This window comes from Neovison vison, chromosome 8 (genome assembly GCF_020171115.1).
Source record: "Neovison vison isolate M4711 chromosome 8, ASM_NN_V1, whole genome shotgun sequence".
In the NCBI taxonomy this organism is placed as follows: domain Eukaryota; kingdom Metazoa; phylum Chordata; class Mammalia; order Carnivora; family Mustelidae; genus Neogale; species Neogale vison.
Genome location: NC_058098.1, coordinates 69,034,701 through 69,053,229, shown reverse-complemented (window position 1 = coordinate 69,053,229; position 18,529 = coordinate 69,034,701). Strand labels below are relative to the sequence as shown.

The 18,529-nt window shown below is 52.2% G+C and overlaps 1 protein-coding gene across 1 annotated transcript; it reads right to left on the bottom strand.

The window, feature by feature from the left end:
* Positions 1–988: 988 nt before the first annotated feature.
* LOC122915420 (metal transporter CNNM3) lies at positions 989–18,231 on the bottom strand. The gene is made up of 8 exons (XM_044262221.1): positions 16,881–18,231; positions 8,936–9,079; positions 7,790–7,939; positions 7,266–7,435; positions 6,968–7,064; positions 6,603–6,736; positions 6,016–6,154; positions 989–2,517 (listed from the first exon to the last, which is right to left on the bottom strand). The coding sequence occupies exons 1-8, from the start codon at positions 18,229–18,231 to the stop codon at positions 2,453–2,455; spliced, it is 2,250 nt and encodes a 749-aa protein (XP_044118156.1). The 3' UTR covers positions 989–2,452.
* Positions 18,232–18,529: the final 298 nt, after the last annotated feature.

Sequence of the window (18,529 nt, the reverse complement as noted above, 5' to 3'; positions counted from 1 at the left end):
TCTCTTTAAAAAAAATCATGCAATGACCACACAACCTTGTAACTGTATTACTGGACATTTTCCTCAGAAAGCCAATGTTAACACGAAAACCTGTAAGGAATGTTCGTAGCAGCTTTATTTGGAATAGCCACCCAGATGTCCTTCAACAGGACAGTGAGCATACCAAGGAATACTAAGCAGCAATCAAAAGGAACAAACTACTGACACACACAACCACCTGGAACCATCTCTGGAATATTCTGCAGAGTGGAAAAAAAAACCAATCCCGAACTGGTGACTGGTGGGTCACACACTGTATACAATGTTGTTGAAATGACAAAATCTTAGATTAGTGGTTGCCAGGGATTGGGGATGGAGGCCGAGTGGGTGGCTGGGGCTCTAACGGGGAGCTCCGAGAGAGACCGCTGTGGTGGTGGGACAGCTCTACTGAGAGTGCAGTGGCAGCTACACAGATCTACCCAGGAGGACAGAGAACGATTCCTCACACTTGGCCAGTGTCAGCTTCGTGGTGTTGATACTGTGTTCTAACTGTGCAAGAATAAGCATGGAGGAAAACTGGGTGAAGGGTCCCTCCTGCTTGCAACTTCCTACAAATCTGTAATTGTTTCAAAACAAGTCAGAAAAGAGTAAGCAATAACTCTAAATGCAACTTGGTATCCTAGATTGGATCCTGCAACAGAAAAAGGACATTACTGGAGAAACTGGTAAGATCCAATGAACTCTGTAATTCAGTTCACGGGTTTGTACCGATGTTAATTTTTTTTAGTTCTGATAGATGTACCAGGTTATGTAAGATGTTAACATTTAGGGAAGCTGAGTGAAGGGTAGATGGAACTCTTCACTCTTATGTACAATAAAATTGTTTCAGGAGTGCCTGGCCAGCTCAGTCAGTAGAGCACACGACTCTTGATCTCAGGGTTGGGAGTTCAAGCCCCATACTGGGTGTGCAGGTGACTTAAGAGGAAGGAAAAAAAAAAAAAAAGTATAGTTGGTTTTTTTTTTGTTTTAATTAAAATTGTTTGAAAAAATAAAATCCTGATCCTCAGATTAACCAAATCAGGCTCCCTCAAAGAGGGAGGCCTAGATATCAGGTATCTGTATTTTTCAATTTGCCAGGTGATTCTAACATGCAGCTAAAGTTAAGAACCACTGTTCTGGAGAGAGATGATCATAAAACATGTTTCCCACCTGGGTTTGCTCTTAGAATTCCTTGAGAAGTTTCTAAGTGAGCATGCCCTTGTTCTTTGGCCTTCATTCCCACTGGTCCCAGATAAGGGACCCGAATTCCTCTGAGAAGCCTCTAGAAGTCCTCCTCCCTCCCTATCCAATCTGCAACGCTATGTCTCTGTGACGCCCCAGTTTCTACACAATTGAAGAACTGCAGGAGGTAAAAATGGGTAAACCAGAAAGAAAACATAAATGCCTTCTTGTTCCCAATCCTCTAAAACCCTGTAGCTAAGAACAGCAAAAAAAAAAGCAAAGAGCTGAAATGTTACAGATACAAGAAAAACGATGGGGTTTTTTTTGTTTTTAAAGGGGATGAGGCTCTACCTGCTCCACAACCCTTCCCCTCCTTGCTGCTCTCCATGGAGGCCTAGGAAGGAGGTACAAAGGAGGCCTAACGGTTGGCTATAGTCCCCGGGATCCAGCAACTGAGAGAGGGTTAGGAGCAGCACACCCCGTCGTCCTACGTGTGACCTCTCTTCTTCAAACACAAAAAGGACAATACTGTTAGTGGCAACTAAGTAAGAAAGGCAGAGAAGCAGAAGGAGCAGGCCTCCTCAGGGCCACTGGGGGCCAGCTTGCTCACTTGGGGCTCTGAGCGCAGAGCTCAGAGAAGCAACCTCCACAGGAGGGAGCAAGGCAGTGGGACATACTGGTGGGTCACTGAGCTTCGAGGTTTGGCACATGGGACAGGCTGGGGCACGTGCTTGGAAACATGGCATTGTAAGGGAAACCAAATAGTTCACTGTGGCCAAGGATGTGAACCCCCAGCCCAAACTAGTGCCCCTGGTTTGCTCAGAAAGTGCTGCCGGCAGCAGAAGGCTGGCAAATTAAAGGCGAAGTGAGTACAGGTCACAGCCACATAAAGGCAGTAATCGTGCACTCACATCATGGCTTGGCCCAGAGAGGTATAAATACACTGCACTGTCACGGGGAGAAAGCTGGGTCCTGGGGACCAGAGAGGATGGTGTCCTTTTCATTCCCATTCAGAAGCAGGCCTGGAGGGCTGTGCCCCAACTGACCCCCATTTCCTAAAGGAGGGCAGGACTGCTGAAGGCTCCCGGCACTTAAGTCTGGTTCTGAGGACAGCCCAGGACCCACATCTATAAGGGCCATCTAAAACGTGGCCTGGAGGGGATGGGGACAGGCTGACAGAAAGCTACTCCTCGGCTCTCCAGTTCCCCACGTGCTTGTCCATTCCCCAGACCTGGGGCTGCTTGGCAAGCAGTTAAACCCCTGGGTTCCGCCCAGGGCTCTCCTCCGCTGGAAGGCCGGGTCTGCTGTGGTGCGGCCCTAGAGGAGAGAGGAAAAGGAGAATTAATATCAAAGCCAGTGAAGGGAGCAGGTCCCATCCAAACCAAGTATCAAAATTCTCTTCAGGACAGGAAGGGGCTGGCAAGGCGGAGGAGCCACAGGACACCTCAGTGCCAAGGCAGAGCTGGGAGTGAGCAGGCAGGAAAGTGGGCAGGCTAACTCCACCTCCCAAGAGAAAACCACTGGGAGGAGGAGGGCTACATCGGCGAGAGAGGTGGGAAAGCAGGCCGGGGGTTTCTGCTCACAGCAGGCCATAAGGCTGGGTGAAAGAAGCCTGCCTGGGACACAAAAGGCCCTGCCCCAAAGGAAGCTGTAGTTTCCACCACTGAGCAGGTTCTTTCTGCTCAGTGACCTCGCCTGTCTTTTAGCAAATGAGAAGGAAAGCAGCAATGAAGGACAGGAAGGGCCCCCTCTCTCCACCCACCCCGGGAGAAACACCTCCCTGTCTGGGGGCAGCAGTGTCCAGGGCCCCTCCCGGCAGCTACAGGGATGGGGAAGGAAAGCAAAGGAAAGGGAAAGGGAAGATATTTACCTTGGGTGTTTTCTGAAAACAAAAAATGCTCACTAGTCCACAGTCAATTATCAACTGCAGTTTCCAAATGTGCCAAAGAGGGAAAGGTCTACGGGGAAGGCTAGAGAGAGCAGAGGGGAGAGAGACAAGAGGAGACCAGCTGTGCAGCTGCGCCGGCAGGGCAGCTCGGCTTGGGCAACCCCGCAGGCTGCTGGAGAGGGGCAGGCGGGGGCCGGACAGGTGTGTCCCCTGTGGCCCGAGGCTCGGAACCAGAGGGAGCAGGTAGCGCAGCATCTGGAGTGGACTCTCCCTTGGAAATCAGTTCTGGGAATGGTCATTGTGCAGGAGCTATGCTGAGTCTGACATGATGGGCCAGGGGTCCAGGAACCTTCTGCAAAGGGCCTACATTTTTAGGTTTTGTAGGTCTCCATCCCTGTGGCAACAAGTCCGCTCCACAGCTGCAGCCAAAGGCAGCTATATAGAATCCATAAACAACCGGCCAGTCTACCCATCCCGGCTGCAGGAGTTAAAAATTTCCCAAGCATCTCAATAAAGGCATTTCTCTGCCAACAAATCCAGTGCCCAAGTCAGTCAGGGGTGGTTCCGACCCACAGCGTTCCTGGCGATATCACAAGCGCAGCGGCATGAAGCCCTCCTGGGGGCAGCAGGGGCCACCAACCACAGATGAGCCACTGACATGAAGACCCTCTCGGCGGTGGCCGCCGAGCACAGATGAGCCGCAGCAGGGCCTCAGAGGGCTGAGGCGGGAAGGGGGAGGACGGCAGGCCAGCCGCATGGGGGATAAATATCCGGTCTCGAATGGGGGAAAACCAACATCCTGACAAAAGAATGAGATGGCAGTGCACTATGCTCAGCATAATGGCCTCGGAGAAACGTCACTGGCGAGGACACCACCGGCCCCGTGCAAAGCGGGTAAGCCATTGCAGAGAGGCAAAGGACCCACAGGGCCAATGCAGGTCACGCGTCTACCCCCCGCCTCCAGAGAGCAGAGCGCTCCCATGAAATCCTGTGTAAGCCAGCACAGCATAAAGCAAAGAAACAATTACCATTTCATAAAGCAAAACTCCTCTTCGGAGTTCTTTCAGTTAGTGAAAATGGGCACCAACCTAAGACTTTTGTAAAAGCAAAATGGTGTAAAGAGAGCTTTAGGGGACACCTGTGTTTCCTCAGAGAACTGCCCAATGAACGGCTGAAGCCCAAAAAGGACCTTAAAAAACTGCGTGTATAATAAAGGACAAAATGATGGAAAAAAACATCATTCTTAGATTTTAAGTGTATACCTTGAATAGAACACATACAGTCTGAATAAGCAGATGAAGGCAGAAAAGATTCACATTGAAAAAAGACAAAACCGGGGCGCCTGGGTGGCTCAGTGGGTTAAAGCCTCTGCCTTCAGCTCAGGTCATGATTCCAGGGTCCTGGGATCGAGCCCCGCATCGGGCTCTCTGCTCGGCAGGGAGCCTGCTTCTTCCTCTCTCTCTCTGCCTACCTGTGATCTCGGTCTGTCAAATAAATAAATAAAATCTTAAAAAAAAAAAAAAAGAAAGAAAGAAAGAAAGAAAAAAACAAAACTAAACACTCACATTTTGAAAAAACAAAAATATACTGACTTTTGAGACCCACGTCTAAAGTGACGGTGTAAGTGGCATCTCACAACAGAACATCACAGCAGGTAAATACAGACCCGTGATCAGTCCTAAAACACAGAACACCCCTTCTCAGTACACACTCACTGAGAAGGCCCAGATCCAGAGCTGGAGCAGCATGCCTCAAGCTGGGGCCCCCTTTCGCTGGCGCAGAGATGGAGCGCTCAGGAGCTGAGCCACTCGCAGGCCTGCGGCGGGGTTCCTGTCCCTCGCACCTGCGTTATCTCCTCTCAGAAAGCAGGCATCACAAAAACACGTTCGTGTTCTCAAGGGTGGGTCTAAGTAACCAAACCCGATGTCTGTGTCCCTGTGACACACCAATGCCCAGAGGCCAAGGGCATGCACAGGATCCAAGCCAGGGTGCCCAGGTCTCTCTCTGCTCCTTATTCTTCATCTGTAAAATAGGTCTAACAACTACCACCTCTGAAAATGGAGAAGTTGTCTTAGACGAGTGAGGACGAGCGAAGCTCCTAGCGTGTTGCCAGGGAGAGCTAGTGTTCAAGGGAGTTCGGTGTCCCCACTTCAGAGTGCCCAGGGCAGCCGGCAGCCTGCAGCTCCTTCCACAGCCTCTCTGGAAGCCCCACCCACTCCCCCAGGACCACCCAGCCTTCAAGTGAATCTCTGACCCCAACTTAGAAGCTCAATCAGAATAAAAGTACCTTCCTGAGTAACAAGGCAACCTGAACTTTTTAGCACTCCTACCCGAAGCCCACTCTCCACAGGCTCCTTTTTATTTTCCCTCCTTATAATCTATAAGGCAGGGTTTGCTAGTCCATGCCTCACCCCACATTACAAAGTCTATTTCTTCCAAGGTGGTATCCGGCTCACAGTGGAACCCGAGATGTGAAGGACAGGCCTTGTATGTTAGCTTGACCTGACCAAACACCTCAGCTGCTGCCCTTCTCAGCTCCTGGGATGGTGTCCGCCAGCCAGACACCTTCAGAGTCGGGCCCACTGGTGACCTACCCCCAAACCTAACTGACCAAGAGTGTCTGAACTTGATCTTATTCCCATCAGTACCTGTTCTCTAACTAAGGCAACCCATCCTAACAGTCCTCCAGAGAAAATGCTGACTGAACATACTTTCAATGCCAGCTGGTCTGTGGTGCACTGTCACTGGAGCTACTAAGAACAATGAAAAGAGAAAAAGGGAAGGATGGGCAGAAAAGGGGACAAGGAAAGAGAAACACAAGGCAGAGTGGGGGCAGAGTGAGTGTGTGTGGGAGCGGCAAGGAGCGGCAAAGGACATGCCTGCCCTCTGGGCTGCCACACCGAGGGATGTGGCCTTGCGGGGCTCACCTGCTGCTGTGGCTGTCTTGTCCCCAAGGAGCCTGGTCTGGCTGCCTGGGATGACCTGGAGGTCTGTGTTCTCCGGGGACTGGGGCAGGCTCTGGGCTCGAGTAGCCAGGAGTGCATTGAGGTACTGCAGCCGCGTGACCTGGAGAACAGAAAGCATTCCCAGGCAGGTGCAACTCACGAAGCCAGGCGGAGAAAGTAAGGTCCAGGAAGGTCGCATTGTCTCCCTCCTGCCCATAAGCACCAGAACTAGGTGGGAGCATCACATTCGGCAGGATCAAGAAAAAAAGAAGAGCTTCAAGCCAGCTAAGGGCAGAGATGAGCAATCGAGCAGTGTCTTCAAGATCTCAAAAGGAAGCTGGGTGCACAGTCCCGGCGATGGGACTAGATTGCCAGAAGTCAGAGGGACTTCCTGGAGCCAAGGACGTCTGTCCCTCAGGGCAAGTAACAAGGTCTTGCTCTGGCAAGTCTCAGAAAGACTCAAGCAGAATTTACTCTTAATCCATACAAACTTGTAGCTGGCTGGTTTAGCCCCTTCGGGACACAAAGCTGGCTAACAGCCAGCACCAATGAGCAGCCCAGACAGTCACCTTAATGAGCTGCAGGTCAGAGAGGGCCCTCACGGTGTAGTCAGGACAGTACGCAGACAAGCAGGCACCGTCGGCTGGCTCGGGCGGCAGGTCGTGGCGGAGGGACTGGAGCGAGGACACCGGGGACTGGTGAACTGGCAGAAGGAACAATCAGTGACGTCTCTGGTGGGGACAACTGCACCATCTCGAAGATCCACCCCACAGATCCCTCTGCGAGGAAACATGGCTACAAGCACAGAAAAGGAGGGCAAGCAACCGAGACAGCCCCAAAACAAACACTGCCCCCTCCCTCGACACAGCCCAGACAGGAGAAAAGCCATCCCAGAGTCCTGGGCCCTGGGGAGCCAGGAAGGGCTGCAGCTTACCCGAGGATGGTGATGTCAGGGCAGACACTCCATAGTAGGTGAAGGCCCCATTCTCGAACTTCAGGCCCTCTTTCCCGATCTCCACCTCAACCCTGCCCTGGGAGGTGTAGGGAGAGGGAGGAAGGAGGGGCAGGGAGAGAAACAGATGTGGACAGATTACCTTGCCTGCCAGAAGAGAGCACAAGGAGAAAGCACCAACCCCAGTTATCCAGGGGGTGTGGATGGAGATGATCCCCCCTCTCAGACCCTCCCCTACTTTCTGAGCAAGTGGGGGGCTCCCGCATGGGCTGGCAGTTACCTGCAGGATGAGAATGAAGTAGTCCACCGGCTGGCTGCGCTGGTACAGGTAATGGTGAGCAGCTAGGCGGTTGCTCTCATCAAACCTCACTTCCTGGTTGACGCTGGGATGCTTCAGCAGGTGCAGCAGGACCTTCTCGGAGATCCGCAAGGGGCTGAACACATCCACCTCTGCCCCACGGTGGAAAAAAGGGACAGTGTCCATTGGGCCCAGAGTGGCCTGCATGACTACACCCGACTCCTGCTGCCCCCAGCCAAGTCACCTCCCCAACACAAGAGTACTGGGCAGGCCACACTCCCTCAGGCCAAGGCTAGCTCCTGCTAGCCTAGCTCCTGCTCTCAGCCCTGTCATGAGGAGCTGCCCCCTCAGATGCCTGGAGACGCTGGTGGGGCTAGAGAGAAGCAAAGAAGTTCTCCAGGATACTCTCCTCCTTACTGGGAATGAGGGCCCTCGGTGTCTGCCCTCGGGGCCTCCTGACCCACTGGACGTGAGCAAGAAAGCAAAGGCTAACCCTTCACCCTCACCTTGGGACAGGAATTGCTGGGTGGCCAAGAGGAGCTGAGGTGAGATCTTCACTTTATATTCATCATCAGACACCTTGAACAGGGAGAAGTCCTCTTTCCGCCTGAGAGGGGCACTCAGAGGAGCGGGCTTCTTCCTCACGGCAGCGTCTCCTAGGATGGTGAGAAGGCCCACTGAGGCACAGCGTCCCTCCAATCAGCATGACCAAACGAAGGCATGGTGCCAAGGCCTGGGGGTTCTCAGTAGGGAAGGCAGCATCAGAGCCCAGGGATACAGCCTCGGTATGCTGCCTTGCTGGGCCCGGCGGCCACTCCCAGCACGGAGCAAACCTGGCATTCACGACAGAGGGCACGGGCCTTTACTCCAGCTATAGCCTGAGGAAGTACGGGAAGGGACTGATCCTCTCCTCAGAGCTGGGAAAGTAAACACTGATAGGACAGCAGGGCTGCTTTAGAAAGAGCCACAGTTGGTCACGAGAAACCATGTCATTGCAGATTATAGGGGCTACACAGCAGCAGGGGCTACACAGCAGCAGGTAACCTGACGTCCCCATGCCTATGGCAGTCTGAGGAGCCAAACTCAAGAGGCTGCATTTTGGGGACAGACTCTGGGCAAAGCAATTACTTGACAGTAAACAGAGGTGGGGGGGTTCTGCCCCAAGAGTGCACGTAAGGCCTGGGCCATCAAGCACGGGCTCTGTGTCTGCCCTGCACACCTTAGCCATCTTCCTAAGAGGCAGATACCTCTAAGGCACAATCACAGGCCCCAGGATGTTCAGTTTTGTTAAGACCATCTCAGCAGTAAAGAATGGAATTCTTTGAGGAGAGGCTGCTGCAATGTAGGAAAGAACATGAGAAAGCCAAAAGGCCAAGGAAGAGGAGAGCCTGGGAAAGGCCCATAAAGGGCAGAGGCCCCACCCACCAGGCCACTGCAGCTCTGCCTCCAGGCACAGATTGGGGGACCTCCTGCAAAGAGGCCATGCTGGCCCCCTCCCTCGAATGACTGGCTAGGTAATAGCTCAGACTGGAGATCCAGCCTTGTTTCAACAACATGGAGACCTACTGTCCTCTGAGGTTGATGAACACCACACATCTCAGCAGGCTTGACAGACCAGTTGAGATGGAACAACACCAGGAGTCAAGACTCACGGTAGTCCTCAGACTCGTCCAGGATCTCAGACTTAATGATCTCCTCAATGACGTCCTCCAGGGTGACCAGGCCTAGCACCTCGTAGAAGGGGTCACCTTCACCCTCGTTGTTCACCTTCTGCACGATGGCCAGGTGGGACTTCCCTGGGGGAGAGGACACTCAGATTACAGCTGGCCGGGGGGCCTCCCATTTTGCTTAGTCCTGCCTGGTACAACCTCATCAGAATGACAGAAGCTGATGTCTGTGTTCCCACATGGTCCCACAAGGTACAAGGCACTAGTGAGATTCTCCCTAAGTTCTTACCTAAGACTCTCAACACACTCATGAGGATGAGCTTCCCTTTACACACAAGGACCCTCCATCTCAGGCACTGTGGTCAGCTGCACAAGGCCACCCAGGCAAGGGCAGCGTCATGTCAGCCTGGGTCCACAGGAACGCGATTTAGGTAAGGATGGTCCGACCAACCAGACGAGGGAGGGATGCGTGCACAAGGGCACTGACTCCAGAAGCATGGGCTCCCCTGGGACGGCCTAAATTGGGTGCAGGGGCAGAGGGGCCACCCAGTTCTGAAAGCTGTCCTTTATTTCCAGAAGCCTAGGTCTATGCAAGTCATCCAGGGGAAGACAACAAATGGTGAGCGACCAGTAAGAGCCCAGATGGTGTGGGAGGAAGAGCTGCAGCCTGGAGCTGTTCACTTTCCCCTCCTTCAGGTGAGCTTACTGTTTGTTTCCTTGTCTGATAAAGAAATAGAAGTCTGGGACGCCTGGGTGGCTCAGCGGGTTAAGTCGCTGCCTTCGGCTCAGGTCATGAACTCCCGAGTCCTCAGATCGAGCCCCGCATCGGGCTCTCTGCTCAGCGGGGAGCCTGCTTCCTCCTCTCTCTCTGCCTGCCTCTCTGCCTGCTTGTGATCTCTCTCAATAAATCTCTCTCAAATAAATAAAATAAAATCTTAAAAAAAAAAAAAAAAAAAGAAAGAAAGAAATAGAAATCTGAACAAAAGCCCAAGCTTCAGAATGCTGGGGAATGTTGAGAAAACTTCAAGAACTGACTTTGCTTTTCTTTTTTTTTTTTTTTTAAAGATTTTATTTATTTATTTGACAGAGAGAGATCACAAGTAGGCAGAGAGGCAGGCAGAGAGAGAGAGGAGGAAGCAGGCTCCCTGCTGAGCAGAGAGCCCGATGCGGGACTCAATCCCAGGACCCTGAGATCATGACCTGAGCCGAAGGCAGCGGCTTAACCCACTGAGCCACCCAGGCGCCCGACTTTGCTTTTCATCTATAAAACTTTATACCCGCCCAAAAGAAACAGAATGGAAACCACATACACAATTTTAAATTTCAGAGTAGCCACATTAAAAAAAAAAAAGACACAACCGAAATTAACAACATATAATTAACTCTGTATAGCCCTCACTATCACTTTAACATGCAATCGATATAAAAATATTAGAACAGGGGCTCCTGGGTGGCTCAGTCAGTTAAGCATCCAATTCTTGATTGATTTCAGCTCTGTTCATTATCTTAGAGTTGCAAGGTCAAGCCCCACATCAGGTTCCACACTCAGTATGGGGTCTGCTTGAGATTCTCTTGCCTCTTCCCCTCCCCCTCCAGCTCTCTCTCTCTTCCTCTCTCAAATAAATAAAATCTAAAAAAATTAAAAATATTAAAACAGGGGCAGCTGCCTGGCTCAGCTGGTAGAGCATGCAACTCTTGATCTTGGGGTTGTAAGTTCAAGCTCCATATTGGATATAGAGATTACTTATAAATAAAATCTTTAAAAAATTAATTAATTTAAGAAATTTTTAAATTTTGGGGCGCATGGTGGCTCGGTTGGTGAAGCAACTGCCTTCAGCTCAGGTCATGATCCTGGAGTCCTGGGATGGAGTCCCACATCGGGCTCCAGTTCCATGGGGAGTCTGCTTCTCCCTCTGACTTTCTCCTCGCTCATGCGCTCTCTCGCTCTCTCTCTCAAATAAATAAATAAAAATAAAATATTAGGAGCGCCTGGGTGGTTCAGTGGGTTAAGGCCTCTGCCTTCGGCTCAGGTCATGGTCCCTGAGTCCTGGGATCGAGCCCCGCATCGGGCTGTCTGCTCAGTAGGGAGCCTGCTTTCCTTCTTCCCTCTGCCTGCCTCTCTGCCTGCTTGTGATCTCTGTCAAATAAATAAATAAATAAAATATTTTTAAAAACTTAAATTTAAACATATATTCCTTTTTTGTACTGTCTTTGAAGTCTGGTGTGTGTTAGGCACTGCTGGCACATCTCAGTTCAGCCCAGCTACCTTTTAACCCCATGTGGGCAGTGGCTGCTCAAAGGAGTTGTGCAGGTCTAGGATATGAACTCTGAGAAACTCATCTCAGCCATGCCCTTCATTATTAATGAAAAAGGTTTTGGGTAAAAGGAAGCCTGGTATCTGCTTCAAGAATCTTTTGGTAGGGGCGCCTGGGTAGCTCAGTGGGTTAAAGCCTCTGCCTTCAGCTCAGGTCATGATCCCAGGGTTCTAGGATCCAGGCCCACATCAGGCTCTCTGCTCCGTGGGGAGCTGCTTCCTCTTCTCTCTCTGCCTGCCTCTCTACCTACTTGTGATCTCTGTCTGTCAAATAAATAAATAAAATCTTAAAAAAAAAAATCTTTTGGTAAAGCGAAAAGTCAAGTTCACTCCTTTGGGTCAATTATACTTTATATTGCTTGGGTTTAGTTAGGGTGTAGTGAACTTGAGTTCAGAAACATAGCCTCTTGAAGTCTATCTGGCATGCTCGGCCTCATTCTTTCAGCATCCACGCCCCATGCTCCAGCATCAGATGCAGAAACACCTCTGCTCCAAATTAGGTAGAATGAAAATGTCCAGTCAACCAAAAGCTATTATTATTAATAGACCACTGGCCAAATGATCAAGAAAGGAATGAGGGAGGGGCGCCTGGCTGGCTCAGTTGGTGGAGCATGCAACTCTTGATCTCAGGGTCGTGAGTTCAAGCCCCATGCTGGGTGGAGGGATGACTTAAAAATAAAATCTTAGGGGTGCCTGGGTGGCTCAGTAGATTGGGCCTCTCTCTGCCTTTGGCTCAGGTCATGATCTCGAGGTCCTGGGATCAAGCCCCATATCTGGCTCTCTGCTCAGCGGGGAACCTGCTTCCCCTACTTTCTCTGCCTGCCTCTCTGCCTACTTGTGATTTCTCTCTATAAATCTTAAATATTTAAAAAAATAAATAAAATCTTAAAAAAAAAAAAAGGAATGAGGCTCTAGAAAAGAAAAAGAAAACATTTAATGTATTTCATCAAATTGAAGATGCTGTCAATTGTGAGGCACATCCTGATTGCAGAAATGCTGAAATGCAAAATGCAACACACCTCTGAACTGAAGAAATGTGGCACAAATGTGCCTACTGTGTGTTGGCCACTAAGTGCTGTATTCACTTAACAACTTACTGGGAAGGGACGCCTGGGTGGCGCAGTTGGTTGGACGACTGCCTTCGGCTCAGGGCGTGATCCTGGAGTCCCGGGATCGAGTCCCACATCAGGCTCCCAGCTCCATGGGGAGTCTGCTTCGCTCTCTGACCTTCTCCTCGCTCATGCTCTCTCTCACTGTCTCTCTCAAATAAATAAATAAAATCTTTAAAAAAAACTTACTGGGAAGAGAGTATTATTACCCCATTTACAGTCTGCTGAGAAAACTGAGGCTAAGAGAGCTTCAGTGACTCACCAAAGTGCAAAACCGAGATTTGAACCCAGGCAACAGGATCCTGAAATGCGTTTTTTTCTTTTCTAAGATGTTATTTATATTTTATTTATTTATTTGGTAGAGAAAGAGACCATGAGCAGGAGGGAGCAAGGGAGCAAGGGGAGGAGGAGAAGCAGCCCACACTAAGCAGGGACCTCCCCCAACACAAGACTGGATCCCAAGACCCTGGGATCATGACCTGAGCTGAAGCAGACGCTTAACTAACTAAGCCACCCAGGTGCCCTAAATCCATTCCCTTTTTTTTTTTTTTTTTTTAAAAGATTTTATTTATTTATTTGACATAGAGAGACAGTGAGAGAGAGCATGAGCGAGGAGAAGGTCAGGGGGAGAAGCAGACTCCCCGTGGAGCTGGGAGCCTGATGCGGGACTCGATCCCAGGACTCCGGGATCATGACCTGAGCCGAAGGCAGTCGTCCAACCAACTGAGCCACCCAGGCCGTTCCTAAATCCATTCTCTTAACCCTCATATTTAACTCACCTTCACTGGAGAACAACAGACCAAATCTTAGGAGACCCTCCCTTCTGGGTGAGTTACATTGGGCTAGGGTACTGTCTCCAGCCCAGAGGCCCTTCTAAAGAAAGCACTGTTTTTCAGGATGCTCTAACATGTTCAGACAAAAATGAAAGGCAGAAATAACCGCACTGTCTTCCCCCTTTCCAGGAGAAAAAGGCCAGGGGTCCCCGAGAACTACCTGCTCATTCCTGCTGAGACAGAAGTACTAAATGAAGAACAGCAGCATTTCCAGATCCTTCCCACCCCTGGGTATCTGTGCTGGGAATGGCTCACACAGGCAGATGGGGCATCACTTCTGTGAGGACCAAGCTGACCCGCCATGTGATACTAATCTGTCAGACTGGATGAGGAAGGCTGAAGCTCAACATACAATTTTGGTCAGAATCTGGGAACCAAAGCCCAGGTTCTAGATGACCGTCTAAGGGCAGAGAGAATCCGTTTCAGCTGCATTCTTCCAGAATGCCAGCCCCTCAAGCAGGTTACCCTTAGAAGAAACTAACTTCTCCCCTGCTTTCAAACTTCTATAAAACAGGCACAAGTCTCTCAGTGACCTGCCACATGGGGTGAATGGATAACAGACGAAAACAGAGCCCCTCAAAGATCCCCCGACACAGTGGCCATGTGATTTCATCTCAAGACAGAATGTCTGAGGGGTCGAGACGGCAACCATGAAAAAGCAGGAGGGCTACACAAAGAACAGGCAGCTGGAGGGATTAAAATTTATTTCTCATCTGATGGGATACAATGCTCTGAAAACACACAGGCCCCTGGCTGGCTGACTGGAAACACCACAGGCCCCAGGATAGGTGCCTACAGCTCTCCCGGAGCACAGAGCCTCAGGTTCAGGGGCAGATTGTGCATCTTAACAGCATCAACCAGAAAGCCCTAAAAAAGCTCTACAGAGCTTTTTTTTTTTTTTTTAAGATTTTATTTATTTGTTAGATCACAAGTAGGCAGAGAGGTAGGCAGAGAGAGAGGAGGAAGCAGGCTCCCCACTGAGCAGAGAGCCCGATGCGGGGCTCGATCCCAAGACCCTGAGATCATGACCTGAGCCGAAGGCAGAGGCTTTAACCCACTGAGCCACCCAGGCGCCCCTCTACAGAGCTTTAATTCTAGTTAGCAGGCTCAAATGTACTCCTAAATTACACAGATGCTATAGAACTCTTCCACAATGCCTAAATTCTAGGATATTTGTAAAAATACAGATGGAGTTTAAATTCCTCTGCCTTTCTTTCATTAATTTATTTATTTGAGAGACAGTGAGAGAGAGAAAGCACAAGCAGGGGGGAGGAGGGAGGGAGAAGCAGACTCCCCACTGAGCAGGGAGCCTGATACAGGACTCGATCCCAGGACCTCGAGATCATGTCCTGAGCCAAAGGCAGATGCTTCACCTACTGAGCCACCCAGGTGCCCCCCATGTCCTTTCATTTTTTTGAAAGGGAGAAAAGTGCTAGGTTAACATTCCTCACAGCAGGTCTGACTCTTTTCAGAATCGCAGGGATCCTTTGGTTTCTGACAATTAACCTGATCTCAGGTGGTTTAAAGCAGAGATTCTGAAAGCATGCATCCTAATTCCTCCTTTGGTTGACTGTCCTTAAATATTCTCATGGTGGGCTGACAAAGACAGCAGGATTAAAAGCTTTAAAGAAAAGCTTTGGGGGGTGCCTGGGTGGCTCAGTGGGTTAAGCCGCTGCCTTCGGCTCAGGTCATGATCTCAGGATCCTGGGATCGAGGCCCGCATCAGGCTCTCTGCTCAGCAGGGAGCCTGCTTCCTCCTCTCTCTCTGCCTGCCTCTCTGCCTACTTGTGATTTCTCTGTCAAATAAATAAATAAAATCTTAAAAAAAAAAAAAAAAAAAGAAAAGAAAAGCTTTGGGGACGCCTGTGTGGCTCAGTTGGTTAAGCGGCTGCCTTCGGCTCAGGTCATGATCCCAGCGTCCTGGGATTGAGTCCCACATCGGGCTCCTTGCTTGGCGGGGAGCCTGTTTCTCCCTCTGCCTCTGCTGCCACTCTGCCTGCCTGTGCTGGCATGCTCGCTCTCTCTCTCTCTCTGGCAAATAAATAAATAAAATCTTTAAAAAAGAAAAGAAAAGAAAAGCTTTATTTATTTACTGCAGCTCCAGAGTACGCACTCTTCCTGATAATGTTTGCCCAAAATATTCCATATCATCTCAGGCCTGCACACTAAGAGGCGCCTCACCAGAGAAGGGGCCTTTCCCAGACTATAGAGTTCTAAAACAGACAGTACTCTGAAGGGATGAAAGGCACAGGCCCTGGAATGATAGCTGCCAAGATGCCAAGACTCCAGCTTCAAGAAACTTAGAGGGCACCACCAACTCACACACTTGGCAGAGAGACGGGAAGGGAATAGATTTCTCAAACCTCAGGCGCCATAAAGGCTGCAATATCCCCTTTGTTCATAAGCAGAATGAAGAAAGGGGTTAGGCTAAAAAGGACTTTTATGAGGAAAAACTGGTACCTGCCAAAGGAGTGCACTGCAAAGAGAAGCAGAGAAAGGCTCCAGGATGTCAGAGGAAAGACGAAGCCAATCTGCCCCTGAGAATGACCCTCACTTGTCAGAGGGGGAGAAAGGTGAAAACTGAGGAGCTCCTCATTCAACCCTGGGGTTCCCCAGAGCTGCTCCAAGGGCACCCATCATCCCAGAACAAGAGGAGCCTAGAGGGTGGGCCTTCTCTCCCAACTGGTTCCAACTTGCCCATCTTAAACCGAAGAGCAAAGTGCCCCCCTCCAGCTGACCTCTCTCGTGTTTTCTCTCTCAAATAAAAAACAAAAACAAAAACACTTTAAAAAAAAGAGAGAGAGGCCCTGACAGACCTTCCTCATAGTCAGAAAAGGGAAGTTTAAAAAAAAAAAACAGAAACAAAAAAAAAAAATCACAAAAGATAAAGCAGAGACTAAATCAGCATCCATAAAGTTGTTTCTGATTAAATCAAAGTGAAAATGTCTTCTACACTTGCAGAAAATCAGGTATCATTCCTTCTTCTGTTATCAGCAAGGCAGCAGCCCACAAAAGACCTTAATAATGATCCTTGAAACGTCCCAGGCCCAGCTAATTTATTTATTTATTTATTTATTTTTTAAAGATTTTATTTATTTATTTGACGGACAGAGATTACAAGTAGGCAAGAGAGGCAGGCAGGGAGAGAGAGGAGGAAGCAGGCTCTCCTCAGAGCAGAGAGCCCGATGTGGGGCTTGATCCCAGGACCCTGGGATCATGACCTGAGCTGAAAGCAGAGGCTTTAACCCACTGAGCCACCCAGGTGCCCCAAGGCCCAGCTAATTTAATGTTATGTGTGCAGGTGAAAGCGACCAGGTGTCTAGAGACCATCCTCTTTAATGTTCTTTTAGTTTCTACTTACGAATTTAGACCTGTTACAAAGCCAAAGCCCACAAAAATGACCTTGAAGGAAAAAAACTGGTGGGTTAGGGTCAAGTGGACCTAGCACCCCAAGTTAGGCCTACCAGGGAAAGCGGAATTTTGCTTTCCACGGCGCTCTGAACGACAGCGTTTGAATATTTCAAAAGGGTCACTGAGAGCTGTGAGGCCAGCATCTAAGTACTCGGAGGGACCTCGGTAAGGATAAGACCCTTTCCTCAAAGTTTCCGTATGCCCCACCCTTTTTTCCAGCGGAGAACGCTGGCATTCGTGTCCCCTCCCCGATGTCCCGTTACCTCGTTTGAACTCCTCCAGGACAGCGTCCAGCTTGGTGTCGTTGAAGACGAAATGGAGCGGATGGTTGTAGAAGCGGGTGATGGTGCTGAGCGGCGTGCAGTCTTCGGGATCCACGAAGGCCAAGTCCTTGAGGTAAAGCATGTCCACGATGTTGGAGCGCTCCTCCTCATACACTGGGATGCGCGTGTGGCCGCTCTGCATGATACTGGCTAGGACGCCGAAGTCCAGCACGGCGCTGGCGTCCAGCATGAAGCAGTCCTCGAGCGGCGTGAGCACGTCCTCCACGGTCCGGCAACGCAGCACGCCCTTGCTGAGATCGCTGTAGGGGTCGCCGCCGCCGCGGGCCAGCTCCAGCACGCGCTCCCGCAGCCGCCCGGGCCGCGCAGCCAGCTCCAGCAATTGGCCCACGGGCAGCGCCACGGGAAGTGTCAGCAGCACCGCGAGGCGGCTGAGGAGCAGCGCGCGCGGCGCCAGCGCCAACGTCCAGCGCCCGCTCACAGCAGCCGGCACCACCTCGCCCACCAGGAACACGAGCCCTGCGCTGCCCAGCACGGCGGGCACGGCGCGCTGGCCGGCCGCGCGGTACAGCAGCACCGCCAGCGCCGCCTGCGCCAGACTGGCCAGTAGCAACAGCGCGCCCAGGGCGCAGCCGGCCCAGCGCCGCGCGGGCTCTAGGCGCCGCGCCGCCGCACGCTCAGCCTCCGAGCCGCTCTCGCGCAGCACCTGCACCTCGGCCGGCGCCAGCGCCAGCGCGCTCAGCTGCAGGCCCCGCGCCAGCGCCGCCAGCGCCAGCAGCCCCGCCGCCCCCAGGCCCAATGCCCAGGGCGGCGCCGCCTCCTCGGCTGCCGCGCCGCCTGGCTCCACGCGCACCGCCAGCAGCGCGGAATGCGGGCGCACGGCCTCGGCGCGCAGGCGCAGCAGCGCGCTCCACTCGCCCGCAGGGGCCACCGCCTCCTCGGCCGCCGACGCGTCCGGCTCCCCGCGCACCGCCAGCAGCGCCGAGTGCGGGCGCACGGCCTCGGCGCGCAGGCGCAGCAGTGCGCGCCACTCGCCCGTAGGGGCCACCGCCTCCTCGGACGCCGCGGCCGGCCCGCCCTCGGGGCAACCCGCCCCCTCGGGGGCCACCCAGGACCAGGAGCTGTTGGCCAAGCCGGAGCCGAAGAGGCGTAGGCGGAAGGTGGCCTCCCGTGCAGTCCGCACCTCTTCTCCGCGCTCCCACCCCACGTCCGCGGCTCCGTCCTCCTCCAGACAGACGCCCAACACTCGCGGGCCCGACGCCGCCTTTACGGCGGCGTTGCCCAGGCACAGCGCGGCGAGCAACCAGCCTAAAAGACCCGCCGCCGCCGCCATCGCCTGCTGCCCCCTCTCGGCCTCCCGCGCAGCCTACCCTCCGCCTCCCCCGAACCAATCGTCGCTAGCCCTGGCGCCTCCTCCGCCAATAGGCGGCGGACGGGGGCGGGCCCCAGGGTCGGACTAGGCTGCGCCGGGGAGTAAACAAGACGCGGCGCGATCCCGGGGCGGGCTGGGGGCGTGGGGCTCTCGGCCCGGCCGGGCTCAGCTGTGACTCCCAGGCGAGAGGGGGCCAGAGCCCGGACGCGCGGAGCGTCGAGTTGGGCGTCCAGTTTCCACAGGCCGTGCGGGCGAGCCT

What these genes read in the sequence shown, in the direction of transcription:
- LOC122915420 (XM_044262221.1), bottom strand. Translation starts at nt 18,231, where the DNA reads ATGGCGGCGGCGGCGGGTCTTTTAGGCTGGTTGCTCGCCGCGCTGTGC. An exon ending in CCTGGAGGAGTTCAAACGAG is followed by an intron (nt 9,080 to 16,880) that starts GTAACGGGACAT and finishes CCTCTCCCCCAG; the next exon opens with GGAAGTCCCACCTGGCCATC. An exon ending in CCAGCAATTCCTGTCCCAAG is followed by an intron (nt 7,436 to 7,789) that starts GTGAGGGTGAAG and finishes ACCGTGGGGCAG; the next exon opens with AGGTGGATGTGTTCAGCCCC.